General features: G+C 29.2%; 1 protein-coding gene across 3 annotated transcripts; it reads right to left on the minus strand.

The window, feature by feature from the left end:
* Window positions 1–1,560: 1,560 nt before the first annotated feature.
* LOC115695366 (phosphatidylserine decarboxylase proenzyme 2-like) lies at window positions 1,561–22,325 on the minus strand. 3 transcript variants are annotated; one of them, XR_009688453.1, is made up of 22 exons: window positions 22,211–22,320; window positions 21,991–22,070; window positions 21,666–21,690; window positions 21,523–21,582; window positions 21,121–21,189; window positions 20,504–20,596; window positions 20,331–20,381; window positions 20,090–20,173; window positions 19,346–19,437; window positions 18,915–19,070; window positions 18,728–18,812; window positions 18,014–18,125; window positions 17,690–17,790; window positions 16,417–16,464; window positions 15,171–15,317; window positions 5,278–5,373; window positions 5,116–5,190; window positions 4,916–5,008; window positions 4,635–4,721; window positions 4,474–4,524; window positions 2,236–2,381; window positions 1,561–2,067 (listed from the first exon to the last, which is right to left on the minus strand). XR_009688453.1 is itself a non-coding variant. In XM_061117346.1 (22 exons), the coding sequence occupies exons 2-21, from the start codon at window positions 22,062–22,064 to the stop codon at window positions 2,242–2,244; spliced, it is 1,662 nt and encodes a 553-aa protein (XP_060973329.1). In that variant the 5' UTR covers window positions 22,065–22,070; window positions 22,211–22,325; the 3' UTR covers window positions 1,561–2,067; window positions 2,236–2,241. The 3 variants fall into 3 exon arrangements, 2 of the variants coding, with proteins under 2 accessions (XP_060973329.1, XP_060973330.1); XM_061117346.1 differs by having other exon boundaries at window positions 2,236–2,304; window positions 22,211–22,325; XM_061117347.1 differs by lacking the exons at window positions 1,561–2,067; window positions 2,236–2,381 and adding an exon at window positions 2,550–2,746.
* Between the last annotated feature and the right edge of the window lie 251 nt (window positions 22,326–22,576).

Genomic DNA, 22,576 nt, shown 5'->3' on the forward strand with positions numbered 1-22,576 from the left:
ATAATTTTTAAATTTAAACCTCAAAATATCATAAAATTAATAATAATCTATTAAAAATTAAATATTATTAATTTAAAATTGATATTTAAGTTTAAATATACTAAAAATAATATTTTATTTTGATCTTTAGGGTTTGAAATTGGGAAAATTTGAAAAAAAAATGGAAAAATCCCAAGAAAATCGCACAAGGGGAGTGGCTACCTAGGAGGCTGCACGTGCAGCCTAGGAAGGCTGCACGCAGCCTTGGGCGCGCGCGGACGTAGGGAAGGGCAAGGTCCCATGTGCAGCAAACATGGGCGTGTGCAGCCTCCATCAACGCAATTTGCAGCCTATGCGTGTCTGAAGGCGTGCATCCTGTGTCTTCAGAGACGATGCATCCCAAACATGCGCGTGCATGGTGTCTTGTCCGAAGCTCCTAGTGCTTGCGTGCACCAAGCTTCGACACCCATGGCACCCGATTTCCAAAAATTCATAACGCTCTCAATTTTTATCGGAATCGAGTTCCGTGAAAACCAAAATTGCTTAATTTTTCACAAGGAATCCAAATAAAATATTTTCAAAATGAAAATAAAATTATTTTATGGAAAAATTTCGTAATTCACATACAATCATCAAATAACACATAAACCAACATGAACACATCCAAATCAACAAACAAATAATATTCATCGTTTTAAATCCATATTACATGAAAGTAAATCATTACCATGGCTTTGTGGCTAGTTTTTTAGAATATTTTACCAAGATCTAGATTTACTAACAAGTATGATGAATTAACATCCTAAATATGAATTCTCTAAAATAATGAAATAAACACATAAGGGTTTAAGAAAACCTAACATTGATTGTAGCGGAATATAATGACTCCTTCCATTCAAGATCTCTAGCCCTTGATTCCTTTCTGTAGCAGAGCATTATCAAGATCTGAACCTGGATCTATTTCTCTCCTTTGGGTTTGGTTACCACCGTCTTACTCACTATGATTGAGTACTTGACTTGCTATGTGTGGGCATGACACTCATTCACTATGGGTTTCGAATATGGAAGAACAATGAAGGAGGTGAAATCACTAAGGAAGGAACTCTCTCATATAGGTTGGTTGAATAATCAAGTTGACATTAGTTTTTGTGAGTGAGAGTATCATGTTCTTTTTATAGTGTTTCAACTAGGGCTTAGGACTAAATTATATGGATTAAAAAAATAATAAAATATTGGGCAAAAATCACTTCTTGGCCGTATAATCAATAAGACCAATCTCTAGTTAGATTTTTGTCACTTTATTTCAACCACTTATTCTTCGTTTCAATAGCATATTTTCCAATTCAATCTTATAAAATACCAAAACTATTTATTTAATAATTATAATTAATAACTAAATAAAATTGTCATTTATGTAATTTATTAATTAGACCATGCAAAGTCTCTTAATTAAAAAATTGACCCCAAAACCTCTTTTCTTCACAATTAAGCCCTTGCTTAGTGAAAATTCATAAATAAGACAGTCTAATATTAGAATTATAATTGATTAATTAAATTGACTGAGTCTGCAAGCAGTATTATCTCAACTAGTGAGGGGATCATAGACCTATATAACTGAGATTTCAATAAGTAGATCTTTGGTAAATTCTCAAGGCGAAATTAATAAGTTGAGAATTTACTTGGTAAATTCTCAACTTATTAATTTCGCCTTGCGCCACTATAGATTTAGAATTGAATAGCACTCTTAGTTATATAGAATGCTCTATATGTACCACAATATAGATACGTTATGATTATCCATTGTAACAATCCTAATAGTCAAAGATCCTCTATAGATGATCTACACTAAATAGGGACAAATTTACTATTCTATCCTTCAATGTATTTTATCCTTAAAACACTTAGCAACCTATAAATGATACTTCAGTAAACTAATATAATTATTGAAATGAGGCCTCAATCATTTATCTATATTCAGCCAAGCTCGAAGAAAATCATCGTTTCACTTTCAAATACTTATAGAAGCTATAGATTCCATATCTATGTTTAGCGCTCCCACTCAATTGAACTACGTACCATGTCCTTAATCTGCATGTCACGAGAAGATCCAATTGGTCAATTTTAACGAATAAATTGAAGAACATAAATAATACAACTAAGTTAAACCTAACCATATCAGAATTAAGATCCATAGACCTAAGATCAATCATTGATAGTAACTTAGAAAGATATAACAGTAAGTTTATGATATCTTACCTAAGATCAATATTGGTCCCTTCCAATGTATACTCCATACATCTGATACTGGTAAACTTTGCCAATGCCCTGGAAAGGAGATAACACTTATCCAAGGTGTAAGTATACCTTATCGCTGATTATCATGCCAGTCTAAATCCAGTGAACTGATAAATCATGGGAATTAAACTTTTGAACATATAATCATGATTATATTCTATTGTGCTGAAGACACTATAATCATGAACAAATATACATATTTATATATGTTCTGGACTTTATAGAATTTATACATTAAACATAATCATGAAATAAATCATGTGAACTATGGAACATAAAAGTAATTTCTAATCTTTTATTAACTAGTAAATCTGATTATATTGAAATGAGTTTTATTTACGTACAAAACCCAACATAAAATTTAGCAAATTTTTATGGAACTAAACTATAGAAATCAACAAAAATGAAAGAAAGTATCATTACATCAAACCCATCTCATGGCCTTAAAGAACACATCACCATCAATCAACTCCTGGAAGCCAGCAATGCATTAAGAACCATTCTAGGGAACTAAACTTCAATATAAGTTATATAACTACAATATACAAATTATACAACATATAGAAACCATATAAGTTCAGCATGAGAATATCTTTATGGAACTAAACTATAGAAATAAACAAAGCTCAAGAGAGACCCATAACCTCTTCCAAAATGATGTATCCATGATTGAAAACATAAAGTGAAAACAAGTAAGATTGCAAAATGGTTCGCAACAGTTTATATTTTGCTCTAATAAACTTCAAATGTCAAGTGCAAACCCATTATATATAGTGGTTGCGAATTGGTGCCACTAAATCACCGTTGGTATTGAACCAAATATTAACGCTAATCTCTCAAAAGAGGAAATTGAGTTTGTTGCTAAAAAGCAACACAAAACTGCACAACTTAAAAAGTTGTGCAACGTCAACTTGTCTACTAATGTCAGTTATTATTCAAGATATGGCTTAATTTAACTCTTTAGTATTGGTTCCTATTAAAACCGACACTTATTAGCAATGTTTAAGCCCATTTTTCTGGTAGTGGGGTCTCATATACGATAATCCAATCATTGATGTTGAAAGTCTTCACTATATGAAATGTGGTCACTTTTGTAATGAATGAAACTTGCCCTCAATTTGTAAAAAGCTAAGTGTGAGTAGAAACTTGTAAGTTTCTTTTAATGCTTTAGGTTATAGGATAAGCAGGATAGGTTGTGGACATAAGCCTTCTACTCAGATTTGTGTGCATTGATTGATTGGGCATTGTCTTTCATCAAAATGACTCTGTCTAACTACCCCAACCCCACTAAAAAGTGTGATAACCAGCAACCCCCTCCTCTTTGGCATTCTCATCCTATAGTTTGCATCAACTATGATGCCTCCCTTTCCCAAACTAGTGTTGGTTTTGGTCTTGACATTGCTCCTCATAACTATGTTGGTCATGTGCTTCGTGTTGAAGTTATCTACTGCCCTGAGCGCACTACAGTGGAGATTGTTGAGGCTGTTATTGTTCGTAAGGTTGTTCAGCTGGTGACCAAGCTTGATTTTACCAAGTTTGAGCACCATTCTGATTGTAAAACTATTACGTAGGCTCTCATGCAACAAGAGGATTGTTACAAAAGACTATTAAACTAAAAGATTTTTTCAGCAATTTCCATTTTGTTCCTTTTGTTCATCACACTTCTAACTGTTAGGTTCTATTTTTTTTATGCATTTTCAGAGTCTATTGTAATGTGTATTTTTAACAATTTATTGTTTTATTATTCGAATTTATGCTTGGTATTTATTTTAACTTCATGTCAAGTCAGTCGAAAAACTCGAATATTTTAACTTCTTACAACTCTATTTATAGTTTAAAATCAGCACAATACATCCAGTGATAATTATAACTATCGCATTACAAAAATAAGTTGTATCCCATTCTTCATCTGTCTACTAGTTGCAACAATTGTCTTCTGTGTTGTTATTGTGTTAAGAACATGATTGTTTATTATTGCTTTTTCTTTTTTGTACTTTTGTTTTTCCAAAGACAGGAAATAGCGAGAAGAAACGTGATTTAGTTATCTAGTTAAAATAAGTAAAAAGAATTCAATAATCTGAACGATGAGGTTGAACTATAACATAGATCAAAAGTTTACATTTAGAAGAGGATGTTACTAGCTAGCTACAATTCAAAAGGAGGTGACAATCAATATAAAGAGCAGAATAAACAACTAACCTTTTCAAAGACACAAATTACGGTACTTCCACCAAATGAGAAATATCCAAACTGCAATAACATGTAATACTTATTAGGGGAAAAGTGCATAATACAATAATACAACCGAAGATATGTATATATATGTTTATATTTATGATCAGAGAATCATGGATTTCAACCTCATCTCCCTTCTTCACATGGTCACCCGCTTTCTTTGAAAATGTTATGCTTCCAACCATAGTAGCTCCAATAGCTATAAATGCCACCTGCAACAAAAATTGGAACAGCAAATCCATTTTTAAAGAGTAAAAAGTACAGAGGTTTAAAACAAAGTTATGGTGCAATTTATACTCCACGTACAAAAAGCAAAAAGAATTAAAAAAGGAAGAGACATAATCATAGATTTCAAAAGGATACATAAATAAGGATATTGAAGAGCCGAATGAATGCATCCACAAACCTTTCCAAAATCAGGTGTTGAAATAATTGACACAACTCGCTTGTTTTCAGTGAATACATTACAGTACTTGCTATTGACTGCAATGGGGTTAACCTACAAAAAATAAGAGGGAAATCAATGTGTAAAATATCAGGAAAACAACAGGAATGAAGTTAAAAATATATAAATTAATAGAGACTTCTACGTTTTCTTCAACTTACTGTGTATAAAGCACCAGGTATGTCGATAAATTTCTCAACAGTTCCAGAAACAGGGAAATGAAAACGATGATAGTCCTGCAACAATAAAATCTCTAAGATAAGAAATCAAGATTTGTATTAACAAAAACTCATGAGAAACAAGAAGAAAATCAAGATAAATACCTGTGGTGCCAAACGAAATATTACCAACGATCCATGATCAAATTCGTTGGAACTTATTTCTGGTCCAAGAAGACCTTTTATTGAAAACTTTCGTCCCTAGATAGAAGATGGCCCAAAGAAAAAATATATTGAAGAATCAGAATCTGAGAGTTGATAAAGAAAATAATAGGACCTCATACTGTTTGTGGAAACATAAGCATAACATGTTAGGTTAGGACAGAAATATGGTCCAGTGCATATTTCTGCAGGGTAAACAGTTGAAAATTAAAGTACACTTGAAATTTAAAGAATAAATATTTGGAACTAGGATGTGAACTGAAATATAGAGGACAAAAATGTAAAAAATTAGATTTGAAGGTGCTGAAATTAATAGTACAAGAAATACGAGAAAAAGAAAAGTTGGGAGTATTTATTTATTTATTTTTTTTTGAAAACAAAGTTGGGCGTATTTCATTCAAATGGATCTCGGCCCGTTTGACATGGTTTGGAAGAGCTTTTTAACTCTCAAAACTTCTTTAATCTGCATAATCAATCAATATCTATTTTATATAAACTCTGTCTATATAACAGAATTGTTAGTTTATTAGAAATTTATGGGTGACTTTTTATTTATATTAAAAATAAAATGGTTTATTATTAAAATAAATAAAATAAATCTCATTAAGTTCAAAAAAAATACGATTGGACTTTTGTTGTTGAACATCTACGATTGGGTTTTCTTTAATTATTTATTGTAGTCCTTTTCCTATTACAATTTGAACATTCTCATGGGATCACACATGAATCATGATATTCCAATCCGCACTTCTCTTTTTTCTTCTTCACAACTTAACAACAAAATATATAAATAATAATAATAAAAAAGAAGCGTGGCTTTTATCAAAGTTCACAAAACCAAGCATCAATGGCGAAAAAAACCCAACAAAGTTTATAGCTAACAAATGATTCTAAGTGCTCGGCATATGCATTAGTTTCCAAGAGCAAAGTTTTTTAAAGTTACGTAATAATTTACATATATGCTGCAAACACAATATACAAAAAATAAAGAAGAATATGGAAGAAAGAAGAGACTATTATTCACATCTAGAAAGGCAGTAGAGATAATAATAGAAACTTTTCATTTTTTTTTTCTTTTTTTTTATTATTTTTTTTTCTTTTTGAATAAAGATAAATATGAAATTTTAATTGTATAAAGTTTTATTTTAATAAAATATAGTACTTTAAAATAATTTAATAGTATTTTGTTATAGAATACTATCACTTTTTGTTAAACATGGTTTTCACTTTTTGTCGACACTACCATATTCAATTTATCAATAAAAAAATGGACAATCCAGATATATGCGGACCCGATTAGAATGAAAAGTGCAAAATACAAAAAATTACACTATTGTGTCTATCGAAGCAAATGAAGATTGAAATCCACCAATGACTATCATTAGTTTTCTTATCTACAATTTTTAGACAAATGTTATCTTCAATTATCAACAATTTAGAGATTGATTTTTAATTTTCTTTTTATCTTACACCCATTTAAGTAATGTTTCTTGGAACATCAATTTTTAATTTATTTTTGGATTAACTTAAACATATTTAAATCATCAAGCTTTCTTAAATACTAATATATTGTATTCGGTATTCACTTTTAATTGACAACATTATAAACTATAATATTTAGATACACATAATAATAATCTCACCTAATAACTAATAATATTTTTTCTTTAATTTTTAATTGTATCACTTTCAAATAACATAGAAAGAAATTAGCATAAAATTTAATATACGTATCTCCCACGTAGCTTTTTGCTAGTATCAATCAATATATATTATATAAAGGGGAGGAATGAGGTGGTGACATGGCATTCTATAATCTCTCCAATATTATTTTTCTCTTCTCTCCTTAATTCTCTTATTTTTTTTAATATTTTATTATAGCATAAATCTACAAATTTTAATAAATTTTCTATAAAAAATATCTAAGCATAAATCAAGTATTTTTTTTTTTAAAAAAAAAATACTATATATAATATACATTATTATTATTATTATTATTATTATTATTATTATTATTATTAATCCTACATTGATTCGCCTGAAGTAAGCGTTTTACGAATGATGTTTGTTTTTTTTTATATAAATTTTCAATTTTAAAAAACTAAAATATCTAATCTTAATTTTTTTTTATTTTTCTCTTTTCTATAAATTAAAACTACCATAAACAAAATTCTAAACTAGCTTAAAAATATATTTCTATCTCTCTCTCAATCGCTCTTTCATATTCTATTTTTTTTTTGTGCAAATTGATTTATTTGATTGTGTATACATATTTCTTGTTGGGTTTTATGCTCTAAATAAAACTCATTTCAATATAATCAGATTTACTTATTAATAAAGATCAGAAATAACCTTTTATGTTGCATGGTTCACATGATTTATTTCATGATTATATGTACATAATGTATGAATTCTATTAAGTCCAGAACATATGAATTTGTTAATGATTATAGTGTTGTCAAAACAGTGGAATATAATCTTAATTATATGTTCGAAAGTTTATTCCCTGATTTGTCAGTTCACTGGATTTAGACTGACATGATAATCAGCGATAGGTATTCTTACACCTTGGATAAGTGTTATGTCCTTTCCAGGGCATTGGCAAAGTTTACCAGCATCGGATGTATGGAGTATACATCGGAAGGGACCGATATTGAACTTTGATTAGATATATTAAAATTTACCGTAATATCTATTCAATTTAATATCACCTATTGATTCTAGATCAAATGATCTTAATCCTGATATGGTTAGGTTCGATCTCAAGAGTATTATACATGTTCTTTGATTTGTTAGTTAAGCCTACTTTTGGGTCAGGGTGATACGTACATTTTGGGAACATGATAGTATAATTGAGTAGGAGCGCTACCATAAATATGGAATCTATAACTTCTATAGGAATTTAGAAGTGAAACGATGATATGCTTCGAGCTTGGCTAAACAGAGATAAATGGTTGAGATCTCATTTCACTTTGCTGAAATATCATTTATACGGAGCTAAGTGTTTTAAGGATAAAATACATTGAAGGTGTAACGGTAACTTAGTGCCTATTCAATGTAGATCATCTATTAGAGGGTCATTGATCAAATTAGGATTATAACAATGGATAACTAATGACGTATCTATATCGTGGAACATATAGAGCGTTCTATATACTGAGAGTGCAATTCTAAGTTCTATGCGTGGATTCAACGAAGAATTAATAAGTCAGTGAGTTTAAGATATAAATTCTTGATCTGCTTATTGGAAGCTCGGATATATAGACCCATGGTCCCCATACTAGTTGAGACCATACTGCTTGTAAGACTCAGTTAATTGATTTTGATTAATCAATTATAATTCTAAAGTTAGACTATGTCTACCTTGTGAATTTTTACTAAGCAAGGGCGAAATTGTAAAGAAAAGAAACTCTAGGTTTATTTATTAATTAAGAGACTTTATATGTCTAATTAATAAATATATTAAATGACAATATTATTTAATAATTAATTTTAATTATTAAATAATTAGAATTGGCATTTAAATGGTTGAATTTGAAAATTGGCGTTTTTGAGAAAATGAGATGCAAAAATGATAAAACATCAAAATTGCATAAGTGAGGCCCATTATCCAAAGCCCAGGCCGACCACTATTGTAGGCTTTTATCATTTATTTTTTCATTATTTTAATGCCAAATAATTCTAACTTAAACCTAGGTGGTTACCTATAAATAGATAGTGATGACTCTCATTCACACTGAACTTTGTGAACTTTGTCAGATGAAAACTGAGCCTCTATCTATTCTCTATAGCCAAAACCTCTTCTTCTCTTTTCTTCTTCTCTAAATTTTGAAATCCTTGAGTGAATGAGTGAATGCTCACACACATCAAGTGGTATCTCAATCATAGTATGTAAGACTGTGGAAAATCAACCAACTAGAAGGAGAATCAGCATCAAAGGAAGGAGAGAAAGAGATCCAGGTTCAGATCTTGGTGATGCTCTGCTACAGAAAGGAATCAAGGGCTAGAGATCTGAACGGAAGGAGTCATTATATTCCGCTGCACCCAATGTAAGGTTTCTAAAACTCTTATGTGTTTATTTCATTGTTTTAGAATTCATATTAGGATGTTAATGAAACATACTTGTTAGTAAATCTAGATCCTGGTAAAATATATTCAACATTTCTCTCTCATCATCTTGTACTATTCTCCTTTATTTTTATGGAAATTGATCTATTTAATTGTATATACACAATTGTAAATTACAATCTTAGTTATTTCTTTGTTTTCATAAATTCATAATTATTTCTCTCTTACTTTTGAGTGTGTTTATTTTCTCTTCTAATTCCTTTCTTATTGATCAATATTTAGATTATCTTTTGTTTTCTTTTGTTTTCTTTTTTATATTTATTTTGTAGATGGAATTGCGCGACCTTTTTGATACTTGAAAGCTATGTGGCGAGAATTGAGTGGATCAAGGCAAATAGTCGTGAAGCCAACATGAAAGTTCATGTTCAGTGCCAGTTAAGGAGAAAATATATAGAAATATTTGAGGTATTTTTCATATATGTTTATTATATTATGACTTAGGTTTTCATATAATACATAGAAGTATTTATGGTCAATTTTAAGTACAACACTTTCATTCTTGAAAAAATGAAAGTTTATTGGCAAGACTATGAGAGTTAAAAATGATATTGTTAAGTTATAAAATACTTTTTTAAGATGCTTCTTAATTTCTTAGTGTTTACTTATTTTCATACCACTTTGTATTATAATTAGTAGAGTGATTGTAGACGTTGTATTATTTTCATTTTTTAACATTAATTATTTTTAAAAAAATTTAAATATAAAGATTTTTAATTTAAAGATGGGTAAATACCATTTTGGACCCTGTGTTTTGCAAAAGTTGCTGATTGGACCCTGTATTTTGTTAAATGACAAAATGAACCCTGTATTTTCCAAAATAGTAAAAATAGGACCCTGAGCTTAATTTTTGACAACTTTTTTTTTAATATAATCAACTTGAAAATAATTCCTAATACGAACAGATACAAAAAATATAAACAATTTTGTGATAATACTTATAGATCGGATTATAATTAAATTTTATTTTGATAAAAAAATCAATTCAGGGTCCTATTTGTACTATTTTAGAAAATACAGGGTCCATTTTGTCATTTAACAAAACAGAGAGTCCAATTGATAACTTTTACAAAACACAGGGTCCAAAATGGTATTTACCCTTTAAAGATTTAAATCAATTTCACAAATAGATTAAGAAATTAAAAAATATATCTATATATCTATATCTATCTATCTATCTATCTATCTATATATATAAAGGAAAAGTCTGCGTCGGTGACATGACGCTCTAAAATCACTATAAAGTTATTTTTCTCATCTCCTTAATTCTCTAATTTTATTAATTTTTTAATAGATACATAAATATGTGCCTCAATATATTTTTCTTTTTTCATATTTTTTTAGTAATATTAAATATTAATTAATTTAAAAAAAATGACATAGCAAACACTATTATCTATTCTCTCCTTAATTCTCCTTTTTATTATTTTTTTATTCAGTTTATAAATATATAAATATATATAGGCTAGCATATCATACATATCATACACGTATAACAATTCTTTTTTAACAATTTTTTTTTTAAAATTCAACAAAATCTTAACCAAATATGATATATACAAATATATATGAAAAAAAAAATCAAAAGGGAGTATTATATATACATATATATATACTAGGTGATTGTTACGTGTCAAGCCACGTAGTGTTAGTTTTATTTAATATTTAAGTTTTTTATTTTAATTAATAATTAAAATAGTATAATTATTTGAACAATTTGTTTTATAAAAATAAAATATGTGTTAGTATATTTAGTAAGTAAAACATAGTTGTGTTATAATAATGTATGTTATTAATAGTAAAATGTACATTAATCTTCTAATTGAAAAAAGTTCTATTATCTCCTTTCATATCTAATAATAGCTACACAACTATATATTTATAGACTTTCACATTCTTTGCAAATTACTAATAAGCACCAATAATATTTTCATATTCTAATATTTTTCAACCTTCTCCTCTTGGTGGTAAAATTAAAAATAAAACTAAAAATAAGCACAAACATATAAGGTAAATACTAATTACAACCCATTTCATCTTTTTTTTTAATTATTTTTTTAAGCCCAAGCCCAAAAATCTCTAAGCCAACACAATCAATCTTCTTTTATATTATCTTTTCTAGATATTTTATCTATATTTTTCTTTTTTAAAAAATAAATAAAAAAATTATAAATATTCTCCCAAGATAGGTTTGTTAGAGAGATATGTGGCTAAGATGATTTTTTTAATTTAAAAAGAGATTATTAATATTTAAAAGATTGTTTATTTAAAAGATTGTTTAATTTTTTGGGTTTAATTATTGGGTTTATTTTTTAACGGGAGATCAAACCTAATCGTTAAATTTAACAGAATATTCTTTTATTTTTAAGTATATTCTGTTAAACCAAGAATGTTAAACCAAGAAATACCGTTAGATAGGCACTTTTAATATATAAAGATATAAAGCAACGAATTTTATTAATTTAACAAAAAGAAATAATATTTATAAATTTATTTTTTATAATATTAGAGAAAAAAAAAACACACAAAAAATTAGACTATGTGTATATATACATTTGTTATTTTATTTTTAATCTATTTATCACTCATTTATATAAATCTTAACCTTATAATATGTAACTAAAACTCATTTATATAAATCTTAACCTTATAATATGTAACTAAAACTCGTTTTTATTTACCAATACTATGGATCTCTATCAATCTCTATTATTGCTCTTTCTATTTGTCAATATCACCATTATAGCCATATATGCATAATATATTATTTTTCTTTTGTATTACTCTATTTTTTTTTTCATGCATACTATATTGTTTTTCTTTTGTATTACTCCATTGTTTTTTTTCTTTTTTTTTTTCTTCTCCTTTAGTTATAGCTGCATTGTAGTTATGGGCAAACATAATTTTAATCTAAATGAATTGCTTTGCTTGTAAGAGAAAGCATTTTTTTTCTTATTTATGTATTCTTTCTTATTCATATTAATTAATGTTGATATTTAAAATTATTAATATCGATATTGTGGTTTCTTGTTCGGAAGATACCACTTAACAAAGAAATATGCTAACAATGAGAAAAATATTAATTTTATTAGATACACATTCTAATTCCTTAATTAATAATTCATGAGACTAATCTCATAGAGTATTTATTTATCATAATGAGTCTGATTGTACTTATTACATTATATTATATAGCTTAGTTTCTATTTGGTTTCTTTTCAGGTAGTGGAAAGACTTTCATTATGAAATCATTGCCTCTGAAGGCATCCCATACAAATCAACAATTATATATGGTGTTTTTTTTTATCTCCTCAAGGAGAGAAATAAGTCTTTATGTCCTTGGTTTTTTTAAGTATAGATTTTTCACTAATATAATACTACTATCTTATTCATGCAAAAGTTAAATAATCATATATTAAAATATTCTTAATTTATAGCTTTTCTCAGTATGATTTTCAATTATTATTTTTTTTAACATTTTGAATGCACCTAATAAAATGATGAATGAAGAAAAAATTAATTAAAAGTGCATGTAGAGATATTATATATATATATTTTTTGTTTCTAATATATATATTTTTTATTTTAATAATATGTAGAATATATATATTTTAATTTAAAAATATCTAACAACTAAAGTTTCAAAATTAAAAAAAAAAATGTTATATATATTTTTATGACACGCGCTCTAAAATGACTTTATTTAAAATTTGGTAATAATTGTTTGGTATATTTCTTTTATTTGGTGATGACATCTACTTTGAATATAGTGACGACTACAAGATATGGTGATGACAACGATTTTGAGATAGTAGTTAGAGTTTTTTTTTATAGATTTATATTCAATTATCTTTTTTTATATCTCTATTTTTTTGTGAGGATTTATCTATTTTTAATATTTTATTCACTATAACATTTGTATAAAAGTGAATAGTTAACCAATTATTTGATTAATTTATTTTATATAGAGTAAACTTTTTAATGATAGTGACGATTTACTTTGATTAGATACTTTTACAGGTTTATTTATGTATAAAAGTGAGTAGCTAACTCAATATTTAATTTATGTTGTATACAGGAGCAAACTTATTGAAAATGGTTGTGACGATTATAAGTGAGATACGACGATGATAATGACTTTGATTGTAGTGGTAATTACGTCAAATTTGGTGATAGCAACAGTTTTGAAATCATGAGTTTTTTTATAAAATTATTAATTGTTATATTATATATACTTTTTGAATTTCAATTTAATTTATTCAGTAATATAGCAATAATAATGTGATTAATTAAAAATTATAATTTACTAGGTTTAAAATAATTTGTAAGATATTAATTTTCTTTTAAATTATTAAGATTGAAAAAATAATTAATTAGTTACTTATATCATTAAAATATATATAAAAAATATCAAAATTTGAAATTTGATATATTTTTATGACTCAATCATCATTAAACAATATATAACCGCACGCGAAGCGCGAATTGTTTACTAGTAATAATAATAGGGTAGCTCAACACTTGCCGTGCTACCCTTTGATCATAAATCTTAGAAAGCAGAATATATGTAAAGTACATGCGCCCACACACACACGCAGAATTATAAGTGACCAAATTTAACATGAGAGAAAGGTCTTAAAGAATAGAAGAAATGTTGAGAGTACTGATGAACATAAACAGTAAAATCACAGATTTACTGATATAAACCAAAGGATGTAATAGGAGTACATTGTTACACCCCAGGTTAGATTCACTTAGGCGACCAAGGGAGTAAATTAATGAACAAATTAAAGCTAAAGGGTTTTGTTTGAAGTTCTGATAGAATAATCTTCGAGTAGAAATATTCTATCAGCTAATTCCCAAAATAAATACCAATAATGAATTTCTCAAATGAATTTTATTTTGAAAAACAGTCACGAAATTACAATATCGAGCTTTCGAGAGGCTCGTCTCTCCAAATTCCCAATCTTTCAAGAGGATTGGTCTCTCCACAAAGAGTCTACTCTTATCTAATTCCAAGCTAAGCTAAATGAGGTTGCTCCCTCTCTATTTATAAGCATTGGTCTTGAAAAGACTTAGGCCACCTACAATTACAATTGGACCAATAGAATTAAAACACTAAGACAACTCAGCTTGTGTACATAAGAGACTAAGCATTTCATTTAATCATTTTGTGATACATAAGATAAGTCTTAGGCTTATCAAGTTCCCAGATGATATGTCCTGTTTGTATAAGTTCTTTGTCAGAGTTGTAATATTTTAACGTGCTATCTTTTTCCTTCCATCCTGTTGATTGGCCAAATAAGTAGTCTTAGCTTTGTGAGAGGTATGATTGAGATTGTATTTTTGGGAGACTTTAAAGTGTTTTCTGTGGAGTTTCCAAGTTTTATCGAAAGACTAGGTTGTACTTTGTTCTGATAATTTTTTTTACTGTTCAATAAGAGTTTTCCAATTCATCTTCCTATTTTTTCTGAGTTGTGTACAAGTCTATCATACTTGACTTTATATTGATTATACAAAATACTATCAAACTATCATAGCACCCAGAAACATGTCATTGGTCTATCAGAAACGATTTTAAAAATAGCCGTGGCATGCAAACAAAAAACTCCAAAGGAAATTAACTACATGTTGACTATCACATTAATATGATCAATGCGATAAGGGAACATAACAGCCGATGAAAATATTTCAAGTGCAAGTATTGATACCTTAATCCAAAACCTTTTACTATCATCTACTGTTGTAAACGCCATCAAACGGCTATCTGCTCCACAAATAGCTACATCATCCCGTTCCTTGCAGGCAATTGGTCTAACACCTGGCTTCAGCTCTCGCACAAAGAATTCATTGAACGTCTGTACAAGAAAAGGACCAGGAACTAGTTTCAAGAAAATGTAACAATTTAAATACAATCCTATGATATTTTTTTACTCAAAATAAAAAATATGATATCTATTGCCTAGGACCATGTCATAATCTATTTAGAAGTAAGAGTAAAGGAATTTATATTATACATATTTATAGATTTGGCCTAAAAGGGCCTCATCAAGGATCATGCTGATACTGCATATTTATGATATTATAGCACCATCTCCCATTTATTTATTAGTCAAGCCATTACAAAATGTGGCACTTAAGGACCAACCCATAGCCATGACTAGTGGACATGTACTGACAAGGTTGATTTTGCTTTCCTCTGAAGGTTTTGTTTCTCTCCAAACATGCCAATAACCAATAGCAAAGCAATCAACAAATGCCACACCATTCTACAGTAGCACCTTAAAATTATTTCTAAAATACAAAATAAACTTTTATTACTGACTAAAACAAAAACTACAAGAGAGAGGATGACAAGCTATTTTCAACTAAATGGAAGCAAGAAAAAAAAATACAAAGTAATACAAAAACAAAAAACGAAATCGCGTTGCTAAATAAGTGTTTTAACATAGAACAAATAAATAAATAATCCGCCTACACTTTTAGTTCCCAATCAATCAAACTTACTAGCAAACTGACAGCCTCCTATTGTCCATAGTTACAACTTAAACTAAAGTCATAATCCAATCCAATGATTCACTAAAATAATAGAAAATGGAAATACTTGGTTGTAATTTTTTGTTTACCTAAATCGACAAGAATTTTGACAAGATTTGGAAAAAAGTCAACAAAGAAAATTAAGATTGACTAATTAGAACACCAAAATCATTAGAGAAGAGATTTGGATCACTAAATATATTGATAATCATGTTGCTGAGCAAAGATTTTTGCCATGCAAACTTTGTTTAGGAAGCTTAGCAACTATTCATGAAATTTTAACCATGTCATCTCCTTTTATATGTAGATTTTTCGAAAAAATATTAGTCAAAGTAGTTTCCACAAAACTTTGGCACATCATACTGGCTAAAAGTCAAGAAAACTGTGAAAGGAAGTTTGACAGAGAGAAGATTAACATACCTTAAAATGTTCCACGGGGTACTTGGCTTCAGCCAAATTGATTTGACCCTTCAACACAAAAGATTAAACACAACATATTCACAAATGGGTATTGATAGCAGATGAAGAAAAGAAAATTAATGCCCTATCTAATTTACGACGCAATTTTAGATTAACAAAGGGAAAATTTCTAAGTTAGATTTGATTCATTTGGAGGAGAAAGATTTATGGTTGTTTTATTCACCTGTAGAAAAAAAGATAAAACTACCTACTTGCACCCAAAACAAAAATATCCAAACTTTAGAAAAATCATTCAACTCAATCGAGGATTCCAATGCGGATAATTCAAGTCATGTAAAGGATGTTCTGCATTAAAAGTGACCTGGGATTTGACAGCTTACTCAAACTTTTCAATGCAAGTGCTAATTCAAAATAACTAGAGAACTACAGAATTAACACGGTTTGAGAAAATTGTCATGCAGATAAACATACACTAATGAATGAAATGGACACAGATACTCCTAACATACTTTTTCCAGGATAGAAAATGGAAAGGAAAGAACAAAGTAAAAAGTGTGCCCGGCACATATGATAACAAATGAAGTAAGTGACGGGGCAATGGGACTGGGTTGCAATTTAGACAAAACTGAGAAGAAAAAAATAGTCAAATAAAAATCTCAAAAATAAATATATAAAATGAACATAAAAAACATACAAACAGGTTATTAAGGTTCTGCACAATAGTTTGAAATAAGAAGTCAATTCTAGTATCTATTAGGGTCGGGAAAAACTGACTTTTTGTCTAAAAAGATAGTGATATTGTGGTTGAAGGTGTGCCTGCTGCTCAATAAAACAAGAGAATCTGCCATAATAACAATATGAGAAATTTTACCAAATTAATTTATTGGTCTGTAGTGAGCAATCATATGGTTCGTTCAGTGTAAAATATGGTTGATATGATTTTTAACAAATTGATTTTTTTCTTTCACTAAAGGTCTCCTAAATAAATAAATTTTTAGTGATGTTCTAACTGTGAGAAGACTAGATTTTACCACATACAGTCTATCTTAATACATGCCCTTAAACAGGCATGTTCTGGTTTTGACCATCTCTAAAATGTTTTCATTTAACAAACTTCATCTACTTGTGAGACAAAGGATCAAATATGCTGCATTTTCAAAATCTAGGCCAATTTGATGAAAACAAATTGATCATGTTGTTGTGGACTGCTAAAAATATGTCAATTCATGATCAATATCATTATTCCATTAAGTAGGAAATATTATAGACATGCCTTGAAAAAGTCAACAAACTTTGGTATGTCTTTAGCAGACTCCGTTGTATTCATTTTCTTCCCTTGCTTTTCAGAGATGCTCAGCAAAAATTCTTTTGCTCCTGCATTTATTTAGATAGTGTGCCAAAGTAAACAGCCGAGAAATTTGACATACAAAAAATGAAAAAGACTGAACCTAGCTGTGCAAGCAAAAACATCAACAATTTTAAGCTTATAACAGATTCCAACTAAAGTTTTTCCACAAAGAAAATACAACTTCTTTAATTACTTTTCAGGAATTTCAGGAAAAGTTAATCTTTATTGTCAGGATAAATTAAGAAGTACCTTTGTCCATAAGCCCAATCCCAAGCTTTGACTGGTATATAGCTCTCATTGACAAAACAATTTTGCTGTCAATTGTTTCTTCCACAAGCGTCTTTGTCCTCCGATCCAATACCTAGGACAATAAAATGTTAACAAGAGACTTGAATTAACTTATTTGGAAAGAAAAAAGTAAAGACATCCAAATATCTAGCATCATTTGCAAAGTAATAATAAAAAGTTAAAGTGATGAATGGAAAACTGTTTTTGCATCTTCACACCGTTTCGCACACATGAGAAACATGTGTATTTTTATGGATTTGCTTTAGAGAAATTCCAACAAAGATTTAAATACAAAACTGTTCTGGCATTCGTATTTCTTAATTTTTTTTTCCTCTTCAAAGCAATAAGCATTCCTGTTTTTAATACACCCAATAGGTTCCAAAATCCACTATTTTGACGTAAGTTGAGCTATGCCAGCATCAGCATATTTATCTATGTATTTTTTTATAGCATATATATATGGGTATGGAGGGATTAAGAGTTGGGAAGGTTTCCTATTTTAAATATTTCTAATTCTAAACAATAGTATTTGTAACAATATAGTTCATATCTTTATGACAAACTCACTCAGAACAGTCGATATATTCTTTTAGTTAAGTAAAGAAAAAAAAAAAACACAAAGCTTTAAGACAGTCATTGAAATAAAAGACAGACCTAAGACCTAAGATTACATACCACAATATGAGAAGCGCTTGATCCAGAATTCAAACCAACATCATAAGAAGAGTAGTGGACCCACTCACTTAGTTTGAACATCCACCTACAAATATAAAAGTTGGTGGTAGCAATCAGTTATGTGACTTAATTGCATTCACCATTGCTTAAATTAACCATATGTTATGCAGTTCTTTCTATTTCTCACCCATATGAAGCCTGTGTATCGGTTAAAAATCCTCCTTCCATAACCTGGTTTCCAGTTCCTTCGTCAAAACACAATGTCAGATGAATCATGTTGTTCAGCTTATCAGAAACTTCAAGAACTTCACCACAAACAGGACAGCAAGTAATTAATGGTTCTCTGCAATAAGAAAATATGTAAAACCATTATCAGGTCCCATATTAATTGGAAAAAAAAAAAACAATATCATGTAGTAGTACTAGTAACCAGTGACCCAAGAACTAGAACAGGAAGGACTGCGCGTCTATTGACAAATAGACATATATGAACATATCTAATTCTAAAACAATAAAGGAAATTCCATAGCTTCCAAACATTATTTTTCTAGTATTACAAGGCCTACCCTACAACACTATCTAAACTCTTCTGGTTTAAAAGTTATTTGCATTAATTACTTTTCTTGTTGAGAAGCAAGAAGGGTAGCTAACTCATCCATGCTAACAACACCATCCCCGTTCTTGTCAGCTGCTTTAAACAATTCCTCTTTCTAATAAGGATGGAAAAAAAATTAGTAAACACAACTTCATCATAAAAATTTGACAACGAAAATATGATGAAATAATAAGGGAACCAAAGGACGTTCAAGCTCAGAATTAACAAGTAGTTAAACCTTATAGATTTAAATATAGGTAAGTGCTGTAGCTGATTGAATCACTTTAAAATGAGAAACTGGATGTTAAGGTAATGCATATTACTAAAACTCATTTTGAAGCTTTGCTACCAACAGATGTCTTAGGATTGGCTTGGGGTGTCAATTTCATCTAACCATAGCATTTTTCCTTCAGGTTGTTACAGTATAAATAAATACAAAAATATGTAGCATTGAAGGCTAACACTTTAATTTAAGATCTGTATTCACCATACTTAACAACAAAACAATGTGTAAATAAAATCTAATTTAGAAATCCAGTTTTATTTTTCTTTTCAAGTTATGAATGAGAGCCGGGTAAGCCGGGCTGGAAGTAAACCTATGCAATAGAATTGTAAATCCCAGTACTTCAAAAACCCCAATTGATAAATCTGGGATGGAGAGAAGGACGAGATGGTTCAGTCTAGTAACCCCATCATGTAATCTTGTAATTTCTATAAAAGACAATTTCTGTGACATACAAGGTAGAAACAAGAATTTAAATTCAGACCTTTTCAGCTGCCAGTCGATTCCCAAAAGCATTAATTAAATCAGAAAACTCAGACAATGACAGCATCCCATCCTGATTATAGTCCTGTAAGAAATATAAAGGCTCAGATTTTTTTTCCAATTAATCTCTATGTGAGGAGTTTCAACTATCCACACCATACTTACCAGCTTACTCAAGAACAAGTCAATAAAATCAGCAACAACAAAAATTGACAATTCTCAGTACATAATTCAGAACATACCACTATAGATAAGATGCGTCTTGCAAAACTCTTTTCTGTTTCAACTGGATCCTGTTAATTTTTATCAAAATAATGTGACAACAATAAAAATAGGATAAAGTCCCCATTATTGTATTAAAATAAAATATAGAACAAAAGAAAACCATTAACAAAACTGGTTACTAGTCTTGCACCTCAACAGAGCATGAAATATAAATCTTCCCAACTATCAAATCCGATGAAGATGGATTTAACAGGTCCAGCACCTCAGGGTCAGAATCCTCACCCTGAAAAATTATCAATATTTTATTTTCAAAGAGACAGAGACAATTAATTAGTAAAGAAACAAAAACACAAGCCTGCAGCTGTAAACTTAGTCAATGAATTGATATGACCAACTCCAAAGGAAAGAAATTGATTTCCATTATTAAAGGCACAAGGAGTAACACTTGTTGTAGAATTTTGAAGAATGTTGTGACTGCCTTAAATATCATACTTCTTTAAGTTTAAAAATACACGGATTCATATATTTTACTTCTTTTAGCTCTTAGGCATCAAGAATTATCTTGAAATCCTAAATTTGGTAATATGGCATTAGTTGCAGCCCAGAATAATTAGCCAGTGATTTACTGGGCCAATCCCACAGTCACTAGTAGAAATCATCAGCAAAATTTATAAGTTTATGCTGCAATTAAAAACCAACGGTACAATGAACATATTTACAGATAAATTTTGTTGAATAAAGTAAAACTCTTAAGTAATGAGATAATTGTAAATTGTAAACGATATAATCAATGAAAATTTCACTCACCTGCGTTAAATATTCAAGAAGATTAATCTCGCAATATCCTACCAGAGTGTTGCTAGACACAGTATTCGTCTGCGATACACAAACAATGCGACAAAGGAAAACATAAGATGATCAACAGTTACAGCAAGCTAGTAAAGTCAAACCATTTTACATTTCAGATTCAAGTAAAAGGTAAACAGTTCTACATATCCATTTTCAATAAAACTATGAAAACTAATCCCTCAAAAAGTCTAAAAAACATTTATCCCCCAGACTATTTTCACACCAATGCCTTGCACACTCATATCCTGTAATCCTTAATACACCCACACAAAGTCCTTTAGTCCGTCATATATAATAGAAGTTATACAGGTATCACACATAAATTTAGTCAAGTTGCGACACTGTATTATAGATACATACCTCAAACACAGATATCCTTGCAACATGAGGTCCATCTTTTTCCAAAAGAAGCTTTTTTTCCTGTATATTGAAAGATATGGTTGCTCAATGAAGAAGAAAAGGAGAATATTCATCAATTTGGACAATCTTTTAGCAATACTCACAGAATTCCAGACTGGTTTGTCTGTCCTGCATTATCAACCAAAAAAGCAAAGGGGGAAATTAAACTCAATAACTAAGCTTAAAAATCTGTACACATTGAAAAACTTTGTGCTTTTATTATTATCATTGGACCGAAACACACAAAACCCGTTAGATGAAAATAACATGATGTTACTACCTTATTCTTGATCAAATGTCCAATCTTAATCTTAATCCTATTCTTTGCTGCAACTGGTCACTTTTTTTAAGCATTCTTAATACCATCATTTTCGAAGATTCACGTCATTCTTATACAATTAACACAATTTACATTTTCTGAAAACGTACTGATCAGATATTTGTGTACGGAATGTCTGTTCTCCAAAAGAAACACAAGCAAGCCACTTGTCCTTGAACTTCATTTCCGCCTAAAAGAATCAGACAAAGCAAATATTCTTTTCAGTTTCACTAAATTCTCCCGAAAAAGAAGGAAAAAAACAAGAACGATTAAAGTCAAAATAGATAAAAACAACAGGAAAATCAATAAGAACGGTAATCAACAACATACACTACGGAGAGTGAGAAGAGCTATTCCAGCAAAATGATCAGCGGTGAGAGGTTTATGAAGAGAAGAAGAGCTAGAGCTAGCTTTTCCAGGTCGTTGACCAAATGCCAATTTCCTAATTCAACCATTTAAATGTCAATTCTAACTATTTAATAACTATAAATAATTATTACATAATATTGTCATTTATCATATTTATTAATTGAACCATACAAAGTATCATAATTAACAAATATGCCCCTATAAACTCTTTCTTTACAATTTTGCCCTTACTTAGTGAAAATTTCACAAATAGACATAGTCTAATTTGTGAATTATAATTGATTAATCAAAACCAATTACATGAGTCTTACAAGCAATATTATCTCA

This window comes from Cannabis sativa, chromosome 6 (genome assembly GCF_029168945.1).
Source record: "Cannabis sativa cultivar Pink pepper isolate KNU-18-1 chromosome 6, ASM2916894v1, whole genome shotgun sequence".
NCBI lineage: Eukaryota > Viridiplantae > Streptophyta > Magnoliopsida > Rosales > Cannabaceae > Cannabis > Cannabis sativa.